Raw genomic sequence first — 14,589 nt, forward strand, 5'->3', positions numbered from 1 at the left:
TAAACTTTTAAAACACCCATGATAGGCTATGTAAACGTGATAGGCTACGTAAACGTAGCTGTGGTAGGCTACGTAGCCTATCACGGCTGACTGCAGGGACGCAAACGGCGGTGGCTACGGCCGCCGCCATTTGCGTCCCTGCTAGCCAGCGGCTGGATGTCCGGCTGCTGGCGGAGCCGGCCGGTGGCTCCGCAGAATCCCTGCGGAGCGGAGCCAGCCGGCCAGGATTCCGGGGGGGGAGGAACGGAGAGCCTCCCCCCCGGCGAGGATTCCGGGGGGAGGGACGGAACGCCTCTCCCCCAACCATTAGCATAATCCCCGAAAGGTAAGTGATTTTTGTACATCCCTAGATCTCGGAGAAACCTTGTGGACTTTACAGCTTAAGCCTGTGCATGTCTACTCAAAAGTAAGTCCTTTTGATTTCAATGAGAGTTACTCTCAGGTAAGTGTGTATGAAGGCAAGAATGCTGTCAACAGGTGTTTTTCCTCTCTGCAGGGAACCTCCCAGCAAACAATCTCTCTGGCATGCCCATTAAAGTATATGAAATTCCAGGAACTGCACCTTCTCGGCCACCTCTGCCAGGGTAACCCAGAGCAGTAGCAATATTTTCCATTCCAGAGAGGATTCACTGGGTCTCACGTATACAGGCACAGGCGCGCGCGCACACACACAGGAAGTCACACACGCGCGCGCACACACACACACACACACACACACAGAAAATAGGGAAGACTGACAGCTAAAAATACAGCCAGCCATGTACAGATTCTGGTCTTCATATCATACAAAAAAAAATATGGCATACGGAAGGAGCAGTCCCTCCAAAGGAGTGAAGTTTTGGAGAGTTAAGCTGGCAGGGGAAAAAAATCAATGGGGCCAGGTGCTGAAACAGTTAATGTTGAGGTCAAGGAACAAGGAAGGACGGGGAGAGGGCTGGGAATTGGGAGAACCAGTAAAAAGAGACTGCTCCCCTTCTGCAATCCGCCCATTTCTACAGAATTGAAGACTCTCCGATTGAACAGCATGAATCAAGGTTACATTTTCAAGGAATTACTGAAACGGGGAAACAGAGTGAATGTGAATAATCGCGTTTTAATGCGACCGAATTTCTACAACTTCTTTGCGCTAGCGATCAAAATGTAGATCGGCCCAAAGGCTGCCTGTGCTGTAATTTCCTAGGGCCCGTGCACAAAAAAAGAAAAAAGAAAAGATACCCAGTGCAGATTTACCAGCGCATATTTCTTGTGGATGGATTTTTCCATTTCTGCCACCTTCTCTGGCCTAATTACAGAGTGCAAAAATGGCAACACTTGGGTTCGTGCAATGAATCATGGGAAAGGTTATTAGGACTTCTTTTCAAAGCAAAACTTGTTCCCTTTAGATGGTCTCCCAGCTATGTGGGATAAGCAAGTTCTGCACAACTGAAAGACCACTGTAATGACTACAAACTATATAAGCAGTGGCTATCACGTGTGTCGTTACTAGGGATGTACGAAAGTCCCTTACCTGAACCCGAAGCTTGATTCGTGGTGGGGGGGAGGCGCTCCGTCCCTCCCCCTGAAATTCTGGCCGGGGTGAGGCGCCCTGTCCCTCCCCCACGAAATTCTGGCCGGGAGGGAGGCGCCCCATCCCTCCGGCCGCGAATCCTCCTGTCCTGCTGGGATGCAAACGCTATTTGCGTTCCCCTTATTTTCGCCGTAGTCTACGTAAATGTTTACGTAGACTACATGTGCCAAAATAAGGAATGCAAATGGCGGTGCCCATGGGCACCGCCATTTGCGTATGCGCGGGTTTTTTTTCTTTCTTTCACTCAGCTGTGATAGGTTACGTAAACATTTATGTAGCCTATCATGGTGTTTTTTAAAAATCTAGCCGTAATAGGCTACTTAAATCTTTACATAGCCTATCACCTTTTTTTTTTTTTTAAACTTTGAAATGGATGCGGCGGCAGCTGGTCGGAAGACCGGCCGCTGCCGCCGCACCGTCGCTGCACCACCGCCGGAGCCGCCGCCACCACCACCAGGGACATTCGCACAAGGTAAGTCCCGTCCTGGGGGGGGGGCAGACCGTTTCTCCACCAATTTCGGGGGGCCAAATGCGCTGGCATTCGGCCTCCCCGAGATTCGTGGAGAAATTCTCTGACATCCCTAGCCATTACCATCAAATTGGTACCACTTATTGATAATATCTATTTTTCTGGGCGCTGTCTGCTTTGCTTTACACACACACACACATGCCACAGACTACTGGAATGGAATGTATGTAATATAGTTAAGTAAATATAAAGTGATATTTAGGCTGCTGTTCACACTTAATTCAAACTTTCTGGAAACATTATATCTTTCTCAAATTGTTTTGAGCATTTTAAAAAACAAGAGTTTAATTCCAAATGTATTGCTTTGTAGTGAACAGCTGATATTGATGGTCATCCCACCTGCCTATGCCTCCCTCATCCATCATTTTAGCTGTATTTCCCCACTGTTTCCATTACCAGTTCAACCCCCTCATCTGATCTACGGTTATCCAATCATACAGCGCACACTAAACACAGGAACATACTTATATGCCTTATACTGAGTCAGACACTTGGTCCATCAAACCCAGTACTGTCAACACTGATTGGCTGTGGCTCTTCAGGGTTTGAGGCAGGAGGTGTTTTTTTTCCTGTCCTACATGGAGATGTTGGGATTGAATGTGGGACTTCTGCATACAAAACATGGGCTCTACCACTGAGCTATGCCCCTTCCCCAAACATAGTAGAGAATGAGGAAGGGTGGTGGAGCCACACAAAACCTCAGCAATGATTATGGCAAGAGGTAGGCAGTTTGAAAGCACTGGAGAAAAGATGCCCAAATGTCATTCCATAGGGCCTTTGGTTGTTTCTTTTGCTAAAAAGTGCCTGTGCTCTCATAGACAGTTACACAGGACTTCTCCACATGAGGCGTTTATCTTGTTATTGAGATTGGTTACTCACAGAAGTTTGTGGGTCCTTTACGTGATGTCATCTCTCTCCAGGGTGTCTCCCATGTTAAATGACCTTTATCCCATTTTTTAAAAGATCGGAGATAATCAGCTATCAAATTACAGTGTGTTGAGTTTCTTCATGAAAAGAGGAAGCCATGCAATAAGAGCTAGACCACTAGATGGCAATATACAGCCATCTAGTGGCTGTATAATGAAACCTATAGAACACACAGATAAGGGGGAAAGGGGTGGGGAGAGAAGCGCATGTAAAGGGAGCCCATTGTAATCCTGCATTTTAAACGGAAGCAGAAAGCTCCGGTAAAGTTGCAGGATTTTAGCCTGGAGTAGAAATAGTCACAGACCCTACCACAGGGATGGGAGAACCTCTTTCAGCCCGAGGGACAAATTCAGTTTTGGCGAAGCTCTCAGGGGCTGCATTTCAGAGGTGGGTGGGGTCAAAGGCAAAAGGGACAGGGCCAAAAATACCAGCGTATTTGAGCATAAAGCTCTTACTGCCAGCAACGGAGCCTTAGGGGAGGCATTTTGACCTTTTAGAATGGGGGGGGGGACTGCACAAAAGCTGGAAGACCACCAAATGAACAGTGGTTGGGGGAAACAGGCCATGGCCAGGAAAAGGGGGGGTGTCTTTCAGCTCTTATGAAGCACCAAAATATTCAAAAACAATTATTTTAATGTGTTTATAAAAATGATCTAACGAATTAAAAATCAAATCTTAATATAATTTAGAATTCTCAGTGCCCAAATAATTGTCAAGCATCCCAGGATGCTTGCACTCATGGGGTTGTATCTAGACTTAGTCATGCTTAGAGTAGACCCATTGAAATCAATGGAACTTAGGTTAGTCATGATCTAATCACGTCTAGATTCAACCCACATCCTAGAATACTGGATGCCACAAAGAGGTTTGCTCCTTCCTAAGTATGGTGGTAGAATACTGCCTGAACTGTTTTCCTTAAATCTTTGTAAATGTATGGAATATGTTTAAAAAAGAAAAGAGGAGAGCTGAAACCTCAGGTTAGACTTTCCCCCTCCCATTTCCCCTGGCTACAGTCAGGTTGATAGAATCTAATCTTAGATCATCTAGGTTTGTTAATTGTCACACACCTCATGCTGCTTATGCTTCTATATTAAAATAAAACGCTGCTACACCTGCTCTCCCTCCACACCCCCGGTTGTAGCACTCTTTATCCATCAAGGGAAAAAAAAAATCTGCTGCAGTTCCACCAACTTGCTACAGCTGGGTCAGACACTAAGTGCCTGACACTGGCTTAACCACACTGTGATATTGCTGGCCTGATCAACATAGCTACTGCCATTGCACAATCCCCAGAATTTAAATGATGGGAGCCTGCAAAAACAAAAACAAATGAACAATAACAGTCAGTCCTGTGTGTATTTCCTGCATCTCACTTAGGAAATCAAAAACCTCTCCTATCCGCTTTTTGCTGTCTCTGGGATGTGAAAGATATTGATCGGTTCACATCACAAGGGATGGGGGATTCTCCTTTCATTAATTCTCAAGGGTTTTATTCATTCAAGGGTGGGAATGTCCCCAGGGATTCAGCTTCCTTCCTACCTGATGCTTGGACAAGGTACGCATGCCTTGGCTGAGGGGGGAGAGGTCCAGAAGCCATGTGGTCAGACCCATATTAGATTGGGTGAAATGACCTGAAACAAAGAACCTGTACAACCTGCCTGGTACTAGTCAACGATGAGAAAAGGCATCCATCTAGGTCAGGGGTGCTGAACACCTTTCGGCCTGAGGACCACATTCAATTTCAGAGAAGTGCTTGGGGGCTACAAAGGGGTGGGGCCAAAACACTGAAATTTTAGCTGAAAGCTCTGACTGCCAGTAACTTAAGGCTAAGGAGACACATTTCAACCTTTCAGAATGAGGAAATAGCTATGCAAAAGCGGGGAAACCACCCAGCTATCAGAGGGTGAGGAAGAAAAGTGGGAACCACTTAGTGACATGGGGAAGGGGGTGTGGCCTTCTGAGGAACCCTAGAGGGCTGGATCAGGACCAGGAGAGCCAGATTGGCCCCTGGGCTGATGTTCAGCACTCCGAATCAAAATAATTCCTTATTTCGCTATTCTTAGGCTATTTGTGTCTGCTATAATAAACTTCTGGGTTTTTTTATCTTAATGACTAGCTCAGAAATAAAGAACAATACTGTTTGTTTTACTAGGAGTTCTGTCTAAAAGGGAATCAGTTTTGCACCCACATTTTGTAAAAGAGTTTGCCTAGATTGCTTCGTTACATGCTTTCTTGAAAAGGGCCTTTTTCTGGGACTTTTGTTTCCAGGGTCTCTTATGTGCTTGATAGAAAAATAAATAAATGAATGCTAGGGCAGCAATTGAGAAACAGTCCTTGCTAAGAGCTAGTTGACAATGCAATCTTATACATGTCCATCCAGAGATAAACCCCACTGAGTTCAATGGGACATGAGCTCAGGTAAGTGAGTATAGGATTGTGGCCTGAAAAGCTTAAAGACTTTGGACTGAATGTTTTACTTCTGTGTATATGTATTAGGGATTTAAAAACAGTAAAAGGGGGAAGGGGTAAAAAATTTCCCAGGTGAATCTGCCCACTAGAGCAATGATGGGATAGGAGGTTTCACAAAATAAGAACAAAGAAACCATGAAAGCAGGGGTGGTAAAACCCAGACTGTGCAAACACCCCAATTTATTTCACTGCTGCATTGTGATCCCTGAAACATGGGACTGGAAGTTCAGATATGAACTTTCATTTACCAGTTGCCCTTCCCTGAATTAGACAGAACAAAGATGAACAGCCCAAACTTTGAAAAAGTGGAGCAGTCAAACTGATATCTGCTTTAGTTGCAGAACCACAGATGGGTCATACAGACCCCCCCCCCTTCCCTCTGCACTAACTCTTACATTCTATAGGAAATGCAACGTTCATAACTTTTAAAAAAATGCTGTAAGCAATAGCTTTTGATCTAGCAGCATTCTTTCATAAAAAGAAAACAGACACAGATAATTGCATTGGAGGGCACAGACCCGTTCAGAACAAGTCAAAAACGTCACTTGATTGGCTGCAATCTGAAGTGAAAGTGAAGGAGGTGGCCTAACAAGCAATGTAATTTGTACAAGCAGTATTTGAAATAGTTTCTCATTTAGAAGTGAATGGCGGGGGGTTTCTGACTCTTCAGCATCCATTCACAATGAAAGGTCTGACACATTTTTTACACAACAGCAAGTTAACAAATGCCTTTGACAAGGCTCACAGGGGTGGAGGGAGTGTGATAATTGCTATATTGCTACTAGACTTTTTGGCTCCTAAATGCCTATCAGTTCAAAATATGTAAGGACGTGGCCCTACTAGCAGTGAAATCCATGAAAGCCTGCTTTGCTTTCCTTGGTCCAGGACAAAACCACATGCTTTATGACAGTTCCACAAACCTTCACCAAAGATTAAAAATAGCACCATTAAATGTCTGTACAAAAGCAATTGTGTATTAAAAAAACTGTGCACAGTGGTTACAAAACCTGCTTGTTCTCTTACAGCTCACAAATGTGTTGCTGTTTTCCATTGCTCTGAATGCAGCTTCATTTGGTGAATAAAATAGACATCAGAAGGAAGGCAAGAAGGAAAATAAAGAGTTTTTATGAGTATAAGGGGCCATATAAGCAGTGGTAACAAGTCACCTCCAAGTATACTTCAGCCGCCCCTTTGTACATAGAAATCAAAAGGATTCATTTCCCCCACTGTTTCAGAGCATTTGAATGGAGCATTACTTTATTCTATAATACTGATCACACCAAACAGGTGGTAGAAAGTATGCAGGAGTTACACATCCAGAATAAAAGGTTGTGGCTTCATGTATGCTTCTCTACTTATCACCCAAGGGGGTAAAGGAACTGATTGCTGACCAGCCTTCCCGAATCTGATTCCCTCCTTCAGTTCTCATCTGCACCAGCCAACAGGGCCAATGGTCAAGAATGCTGGGAGCTGTAATCCCAAACATCCAGAGGGCAGTGGTGTGTGGTACAGGCACTCTTCATGACACTCCCCCTAACCATGCCCCCCAAGGAATGGCAAAACTTCAGGCAGCTGTGTTGGTTCATATCAACAAACCAGTTCTAGCCATTTTCATCTCTACTACAAGCAGGTCTTTTGTAAAATGAATGGGTCTTAATTGCCCATTCAAGAACAAGCTGCCCCGAAATACTTTGCATTGCAACAGGAAACAATGTATTGCTGCTGGGAACAACATTCGTTTTCATTTTCCTCCAGCTGCTGTGAGGATTGCAGCTAAGCTCAGAGGGAACAAGGACCCTGAGGGTGGTGGCAGATCATGTCATCATCCCTGCTGGTGAAAAGGTCCTGGTGCTTTGACCCTGCCAGCCCTGGCTCCACTACACCACTGCTGGAGGGCATCAAGTTGGGGAAGATTGGCTCACATTGATCAAGTTGTGTTCATTTCAGTGGAACAGTACTAATGAACCGATGAGTAAACTGGCACCTTCTTCTCCTTTTTTTTAATGATGATGATGTGGACTGTAGTAATGTAAATCCAACTCTAAAGAATATTTTGAGGTACTGGCATATGGAAAAGGAGATGTCCTCTGTCCCTCCTTAGACACACAGCGTGTGCCAATGGCCTTGTGTTACTCTGTGGCCAACTGCAGTGATCCCAACTCCCTGTACTGGCATCACCACAATTCTCTCACATCTTCTATTTGCTGTGGTGATGGCTCCCAGCTCCACACACCCAATTGCTTTATGAAACTGTGTGCATTCGCATCTAAACAGTGCCATCAGATTTGTTTATGGAGGTAGTCATTTTATACCCTTGGTCCATGCACAGCACAACCCTATGCATGTTTACTATGCATCTGCTATGCATTTTTAGATTTGAGTTTACTTAGAAGTAAGTCTACTAAGCTCAGTGGAACTCCCTCTCAAATACATAAGCATGGGATCACACCCTCAGTATCTTAAGACAGCAGCTGGGTCTGTGGAGTTGGCAGTCACTGGAAAAGCTGAAAGAGCTATGAGGATCATGGGAGTGGATAGGGTGAGAAAAGGCTTTGCAGGATTGCTCAAGCTCCTGGGCCATCTGTTGAAAAAGAGAAAGTCAAATCCAGGTCCAGAGAAGACAACACTGCTTTTTAATGTAGGGTGAACTAACATAATCAGGTGGCCATCTTGGGCAATAAAAAGTCACTGGAATTTTGCCTTTCAGCTACAGTTAACCATATAGGGTGACATCTAAAAATGTTTTGAAAACCAAATGGTTCAGCCGGAACAATGTTTACATACGATTCAGTGAGACAGGGCTTCATAGAAGGCAGAGAATGCGTTCAGAGGGATAAGAGTTTTGAGATCATAGATGTTCTGCTGTTCTAAAGGAGAGACAGAAAGCTTCCTCCAGAAAAATTGCCTACCTTGGAGAATGTGTAGAAGACAAGATTGTCATAGGATTTTAGAGTACATTATTACAGCTATATTAAACTCTATATACACTCAGATTCAAGAAGACACAGAAGATACAGAACACCTTTGTTTTACCACAAATAATCTGGCTCTTTAAAAGCAACAATTGTGCATAACTGTACAAACATCCTGTTCATGTGAATACAATTAGTTTAAAGGAATTACCCCTATGTGCCACCTTAGACATCATGTGCTGTTGATTGACCTAAAGTACTACTGATTTAGTCATTTTTCAAGCATTTGTTATGCCAATAACTTCATTCAAACATGTATCAACAGTTAAATTGACCAGACATTTGCAAACTTAACCTGTTTAATATGTGCTCCACAACTTAGGAACCTCAGCCCTGGGTATAATCGTAGATGGCCCCAATCCAATGAGGAGATGATCAGCCCATGGGAAGAGGTTTCTGCATGATGATTGCTCCTTTCCGTGCAGCAGGCTGGTGTGGGACACATCCAGCAGTCATGCTAAAACGGTCCCAAGCCAAGGATCGCTGAGCAACAATATTTGTGGATACTCTCCCATCCTGATGTTGTGTCTGTAGCACACTCCAAGTACCCTACTTCCCTCTCTTGTAGAGCATCTGTCTAGCAGCAAGAGGAGTCTAGGTAGACCTGCGAGGATCTACAGACTGCAGCATAAAGATGTAAAGCTATTCATGTTAATAATGTGTATCAGGATAAGACCTTGAATTAATATGCCTGTGAAGTTCATTCTACTACTGTACACCAATACTCTGTATATTCTCCAGGACATTTGGTTTCACATTTAGCTACACGAAGAGTGGAATGGCACAATGTAAAGGTTTAGGAGTACATTCTCTAGGTTATGACAAAACACCAGTTTCTTATGAAAGATCATTAGTTAGATACAAATTTTCAAAACAAGAAAAACAGGGTAGTATACATCTCCCCCAATATATCTCTTAAAGTTCTACCTCCTGTCATCCTCCAACCATGGCTTTATTAGATGTAGGAAATCATATTATTGTTATGTGGACTGGCCGGGGTTATGCAATTCAGTTTTATAGGCTAACATGTCTATTGACATTTAACAAGGTTGTCTGCAAGTGCAGCTTCAGTTGCAAGAGAAACCTAGTAAAAACCTATGTTTCTTCTAGAGTTAATGCCATTTGGAATCTATGATGCAGCACTTAATTTTTTCCTCTCCTTCCTTCCTCCTCCCCTCATTTTCTTTTTCAAAATACATTACAAAATACCTGTCAAACAGGACCACATTAAGAAGGAAAGTGGCTGGTCAAGGTACTTGTTCGCTTGTATGCTCTCTACCCACAAGTCCTGGCAACAGGGCTCATTATATGTTGTTGTGGCATCAACCTAAGAATGTTTTCTTGGGCTGAAGGGCAGAATGCACCATCTGTGAATCAGGAAGGCTTGATTAGAGTGGGAGTGCAATTCCGTATTTGATTGAAGGTGAGATATAGCTCAAGGGGAAGTTGCTCTTTAGAAAGCCATGATGCCATCACAGCTCAAGATTGGAGTTTATTAGCATCATCAGTCCCTCTAGTGGAAAAAACATGGTACTTGAGCTTGCAAAAATCCCCATGTCTTGCTTCCAGTGAAAGAATTCAAGTTTTCCAAATAGTGCAAGACATCAGACATGTTTCTCCACAAGATAATAGGTGAACTGGAAAAACTTTTTAGGTCTCTTGGCCCCTATCTCACCAGCTACTGTCGATGTGCCTGCATCAAATCTACATGTACAGGATAGCCTTCCTTAAGGAAAGAACAAGGGACACTCAGACTACTTACTGAACCAGAAATGTGGCTAAAAGAGGAATGCTGTTAAAACTGCACTCAGACCTCCACAAATTTGGTTGCCAAGCTGCCCCTGGTGGTCATTCCTGCCCTGGCCAAGGATGCTCAGCAGCGAACAAATCCCCTCCACTCTCCTGAGCTCTCCACAAATTGCAGAGAACATGGGGAAGGACTCTCAGGTTACACCAAGCTTTGGAGCAGACAGGCGTTTATGCATACTCCAAAGCTCTGCACAAAATATGACTTCCTGCTCTGCTCAGTGTGAAATGAGAGACCTTCCACCCCTCAGCATGTGCCAGAGGGATTTGCAGGAGTGAAAAGATTGGTGACAACCACAAAGTGTGGCTAGATACTAAGCCAAATCAAAATGTGTGAATCCCTGCTTCCAGTGATGTAACCCTAACATTTGTCAAACAACAAATTCAAACAACATGAAGCTCACAACCTATAGACTCTAGATGTTGACCCAGTTTGTGTGGTCAAGAGAGCTGGGTTCAGATGCTGGGCAATCCTAAATCTCTACATCACTTCCCATTCCTGCTTTCACCCAGAGGAATGCTGCATACTCATCATCTTACAAAACAGAGATCACATTGCATGTCTCAAAATTTTCATGTGTATTACTACATTGGAAAGCACGTGATGGTACTAACTTGGACTAGCAGAAGATCAGCACAATTGCTGATCAGCTTTGAAGGACTGGATGCCATGCAAACATGCCTACATTCACAGTAAGTCTCCCATGTAGATGCATACCAGTTTGATGCCTGTGTAAACAACATTCCTATCTTCATATTCCCAAGATATTCTCTGTGACCCACCCAGACCACCGGAATAAAAGAAGCCGGACCTCTGGTGGCAGGGGTATGCCAGTGATTACATGACAGATTTAGTTTATGAGTTGGTTCACACATGCTCACACATCACTAGATTATTCAGCAATTGATGACTTGCTGGCTGCTGAATGTGCTAATTGATTGCATTGAAAAGCAATGTACTTGGGGTGATATAAAAGTCCTGTGGCTGTGATAGCTTATTAACAAAGGCAAGTCACCTTGATGCTGCACAGATCAAGTCAAGTGATGAACTTGCAGATGTGAAGCAGCTCAGAGAAAGGTTTGATAAAGCCTTTCAAAAACTCCTTTCCCTAAAAGTAGTCTGATTTTCCACTTGTGATTACAAAAATAGGACTTAACAATAATAATATTAACAATAATAACAATATGAATAATACAAAATAAGCATCATTATATACTTTTTGGAAAAATTATTAACACAAACCAGCAAAACAGATTCCCCACCCCCCTCCACTGGTTAAAAAAAGGTGAAGATGTACACTTGTATAAAGAACGAGTTCTCAGTACAAAAAGAGGGAGGAAACAGCTTGAAAATGGACATCTTTCTGTAAGGCAACACATTACCTTTCATCGACTTTCTGGAGTTACATTGGGATTGTTTGGTGTTTTTTTAGAAAACATCAGAACTTGGCTTGCTTCAGTTTATCGATGTGATAACAGAGTTTCAGTGCTGGTCCCAACTTCAGGCCCAAATATTTCATGATCATGTCACTTTTCAGTAGCAACAAAGCATTGCCGTCAATCTCCTAGTTTAAAAAGAAAGAAGGAATCATAAACCAGGAGCTATACATTTGAGCTATGTTGCATGGGAGGAAAGCGGCTATTGCAATGAACTCAAAAGGACTGGTTTATTGTGCCATTATTGGATGACAAGCCATCCTATGTATGGGCATGGGAGACTGACTTGGGTGAGTCTTTGGAAGAAGATGATTAGCATTGTATCTGGACTTCTTTTGAATCTTTATCAATCAATACTAATATAAAGGAAGCACAATACAAAGTTCTCAGTATGTGGTACGTTACTCTGGCAAGGCTTCACCTAATACATCCAAATATAGTCAATCTTGTTGGACTATAGTCAGATTGGTTCGCACTTTTGTCTTTTGCAGGAATGTTTGACAGTACAGAAGTTTGGGACATTGTTGCTGATTACTGCCAGGAATTTCTCCATGTTAAACTACTAGTAACTCTCAAAGCTATGCTTCTTCGTCTTTTTTACCCTGATGACCTTGAGTTCCTTCATAAACACCTTCTTAAGCAATTGTATACAGCTGCAAAGTCATGTATAGTACATAATTGGAAGTCTCCAAAGCATCCAACTAAACAGCAATGCAATGATAAAATTTAGGAGACAAAGACTGGGCTTGCACAACATGCTAACTCACAATGGTTTATTTTCTGGAGTAACCTGTGTTGTCTTAGCATGTCACCCACCTACTACTGTTTTTCCCATCTACGGTGGCTTATTTCCCCCAAAGAACCCACATTCTGCAGTAAAGGTTATTTTACCTATGGTGGGTTGGTGTGTCATCTGTTGCACCAGCGTGGGTTATGGTGATAGCCTACAGAGCCACTCGGCAAGAGCAGCAAAAAATGCTGCTGCCACTCTCCTCCTCTTGAGCGTTTCTGTTCGGAAGGTCTGCATAGCAACAGACTGCGTGGCCCAACCCCTTCACCGCCTGACTTCACCCTCACCCTCCCTCTGGGGATGCACTCTGCAAAGTTGCTTTCACTCACATGTGTGTCTAATCAGCAGAGCGTCCTTGAGCAAACTTGTTTTTCTGCCACATTCAGCTGTTCTCCCGCTCCAAATAAGCTCCCCCACTCCTGTGCGCTTCCCCAAAGGTTTCACCTGTGGTTACATCCTCACTTTTCCATGGAAAAGCAAAGTTGCACAATTATCCAGTAGTAATATCTACTCCTAAAATCTAAAATTTCCATAAAAGGAAAATATATATTCAATTTCATCCTATTCCTGAAAAATTTGAAGGACACCCCTCCACCCCTTTTTGGTGCAATGCTCCCACCATGTAAGCATCCCTCCTTTCCAGTCAGGCCACCCCTTTCCAACTCAGCAGATGCTCTTCCCCTCCTTACAACACCTGACACTGAACCTCCCCACAACTTTTCACCACCATCATCAGCCCCCAAGCTAGCCATCCAACACCCCACCCACCCAGAACTGATGCCAAATAGTGCCTTAGTAGATTCAAAGCAGTGTTAAGCAAGCCCAGTATTAAGATGCTGAAGAAGAAGAAGAAGAAGAAGAAGAAGAAGAAGAAGAAGAAGAAGAAGAAGAAGAAGCAGCAGCTTTGTATGCCAATAAAAATACGTTTTTATTCTGTGTTATTGGTTTGCTCCTGGTGAGAGGGGAGCCATTAAAAGCTTGGAAATTGGGGAAGCAGGTAAGAAATAAGGACTAGGGAGGAGGGGATAGGAACAGGAAGGGAAGCAAACAGGCTAGCAGGTAAAGACTGACATGGGATTGAGAATGGGAAGAACCAGCAGAGGCAGAGGAAGATGCCCTAGTGCTAAGCCGACCATCAGAAACAGGCTGTTGACATCGTGGCAGCATGAGGGATGGCAGAATATGGTTTCCACCTCAAAAGAAGCTGGGACACCTGCCTGGGTGGGTGGGAGGACTATAGGGGGAGGAAGGGAGAGGGAAGAAAAATAAACTATGCTGTGTAGCTTATTTGTCAGATCGTGTGATGGGGCACAGTAGGCTATTTGCAAAAGAAGCTACTGTGCATAGCTTATAAGCCACCATGGGTTAATGCGATGTGTGAGCAGGCTCTATGACTATGTACAAACTTACTCAGCAAGTGCAGCAAGCAAGGAATCCCAATTTTAAGAAAGATATCATGAGGCACCATGGTTTCTGTTTATTTCCTATGCTGAAGCCTTTCAAACTTTTGGTCAAATTCTATGCAAGTACAGTTGCCTATAATTTTTCTGACTAATACACACACACAAAAAATAAACACACATTCACACAAACTCCTTATATATGCTGTATAACTTGTATTTTCATTCTTTCATTAGATAGTGAACTCCTACTTAGGCTGTTTTACTGTAGATGTTCCACAAGCATGAGGAAAAGGAGGCACGTGTAAAGGGAGTCTATTGTGATCCTGCATTTAGAACAGAAGCAGAAAGACCCATTTTAAATGCAGGATTTTAGGCTGGTGTAGAGATGCTCCAGGACTTATGACCAATGCTAGCTTCTCACACACGCTGCTGGAAGACTGAAAAAGTATACAGCAGCTGGAAATATTTCATGTGGCTTTATTAAGATCTAATCCTGCAAATGCTGACTGCCAGGCTTAATATTTCAAGCTTGGTGTTAAGCACTGTGAAAAAGGCCCACCAACCAACACAAATGGGCACTAAATCAGAAGGGTGGCTTCACTGTGACTGCTTAAAGTGTAACACACTCTACTTGGTAATGAAACTGAAATGAAAGGATTTCTCTGCCAACCCAGTTTCGTTGTCCCATT

At 43.5% G+C, this 14,589-nt stretch overlaps 1 protein-coding gene across 1 annotated transcript in view; it reads right to left on the bottom strand.

The window, feature by feature from the left end:
* Positions 1-9,119: 9,119 nt before the first annotated feature.
* SCML4 (Scm polycomb group protein like 4) overlaps positions 9,120-14,589 on the bottom strand; it is a 65,647-nt gene continuing 60,177 nt past the window's right edge. The window contains exon 7 of the mRNA XM_084827221.1: positions 9,120-11,835. Coding sequence (XP_084683347.1) covers positions 11,710-11,835 — 126 coding nt within the window. The 3' untranslated portion in view covers positions 9,120-11,709. The remainder of the gene's footprint in view (positions 11,836-14,589) is intronic.

This window comes from Heloderma suspectum, chromosome 1 (assembly GCF_057233095.1).
Source record: "Heloderma suspectum isolate Gila_16-S chromosome 1, 16-S_ref, whole genome shotgun sequence".
In the NCBI taxonomy this organism is placed as follows: Eukaryota; Metazoa; Chordata; class Lepidosauria; order Squamata; family Helodermatidae; genus Heloderma; species Heloderma suspectum.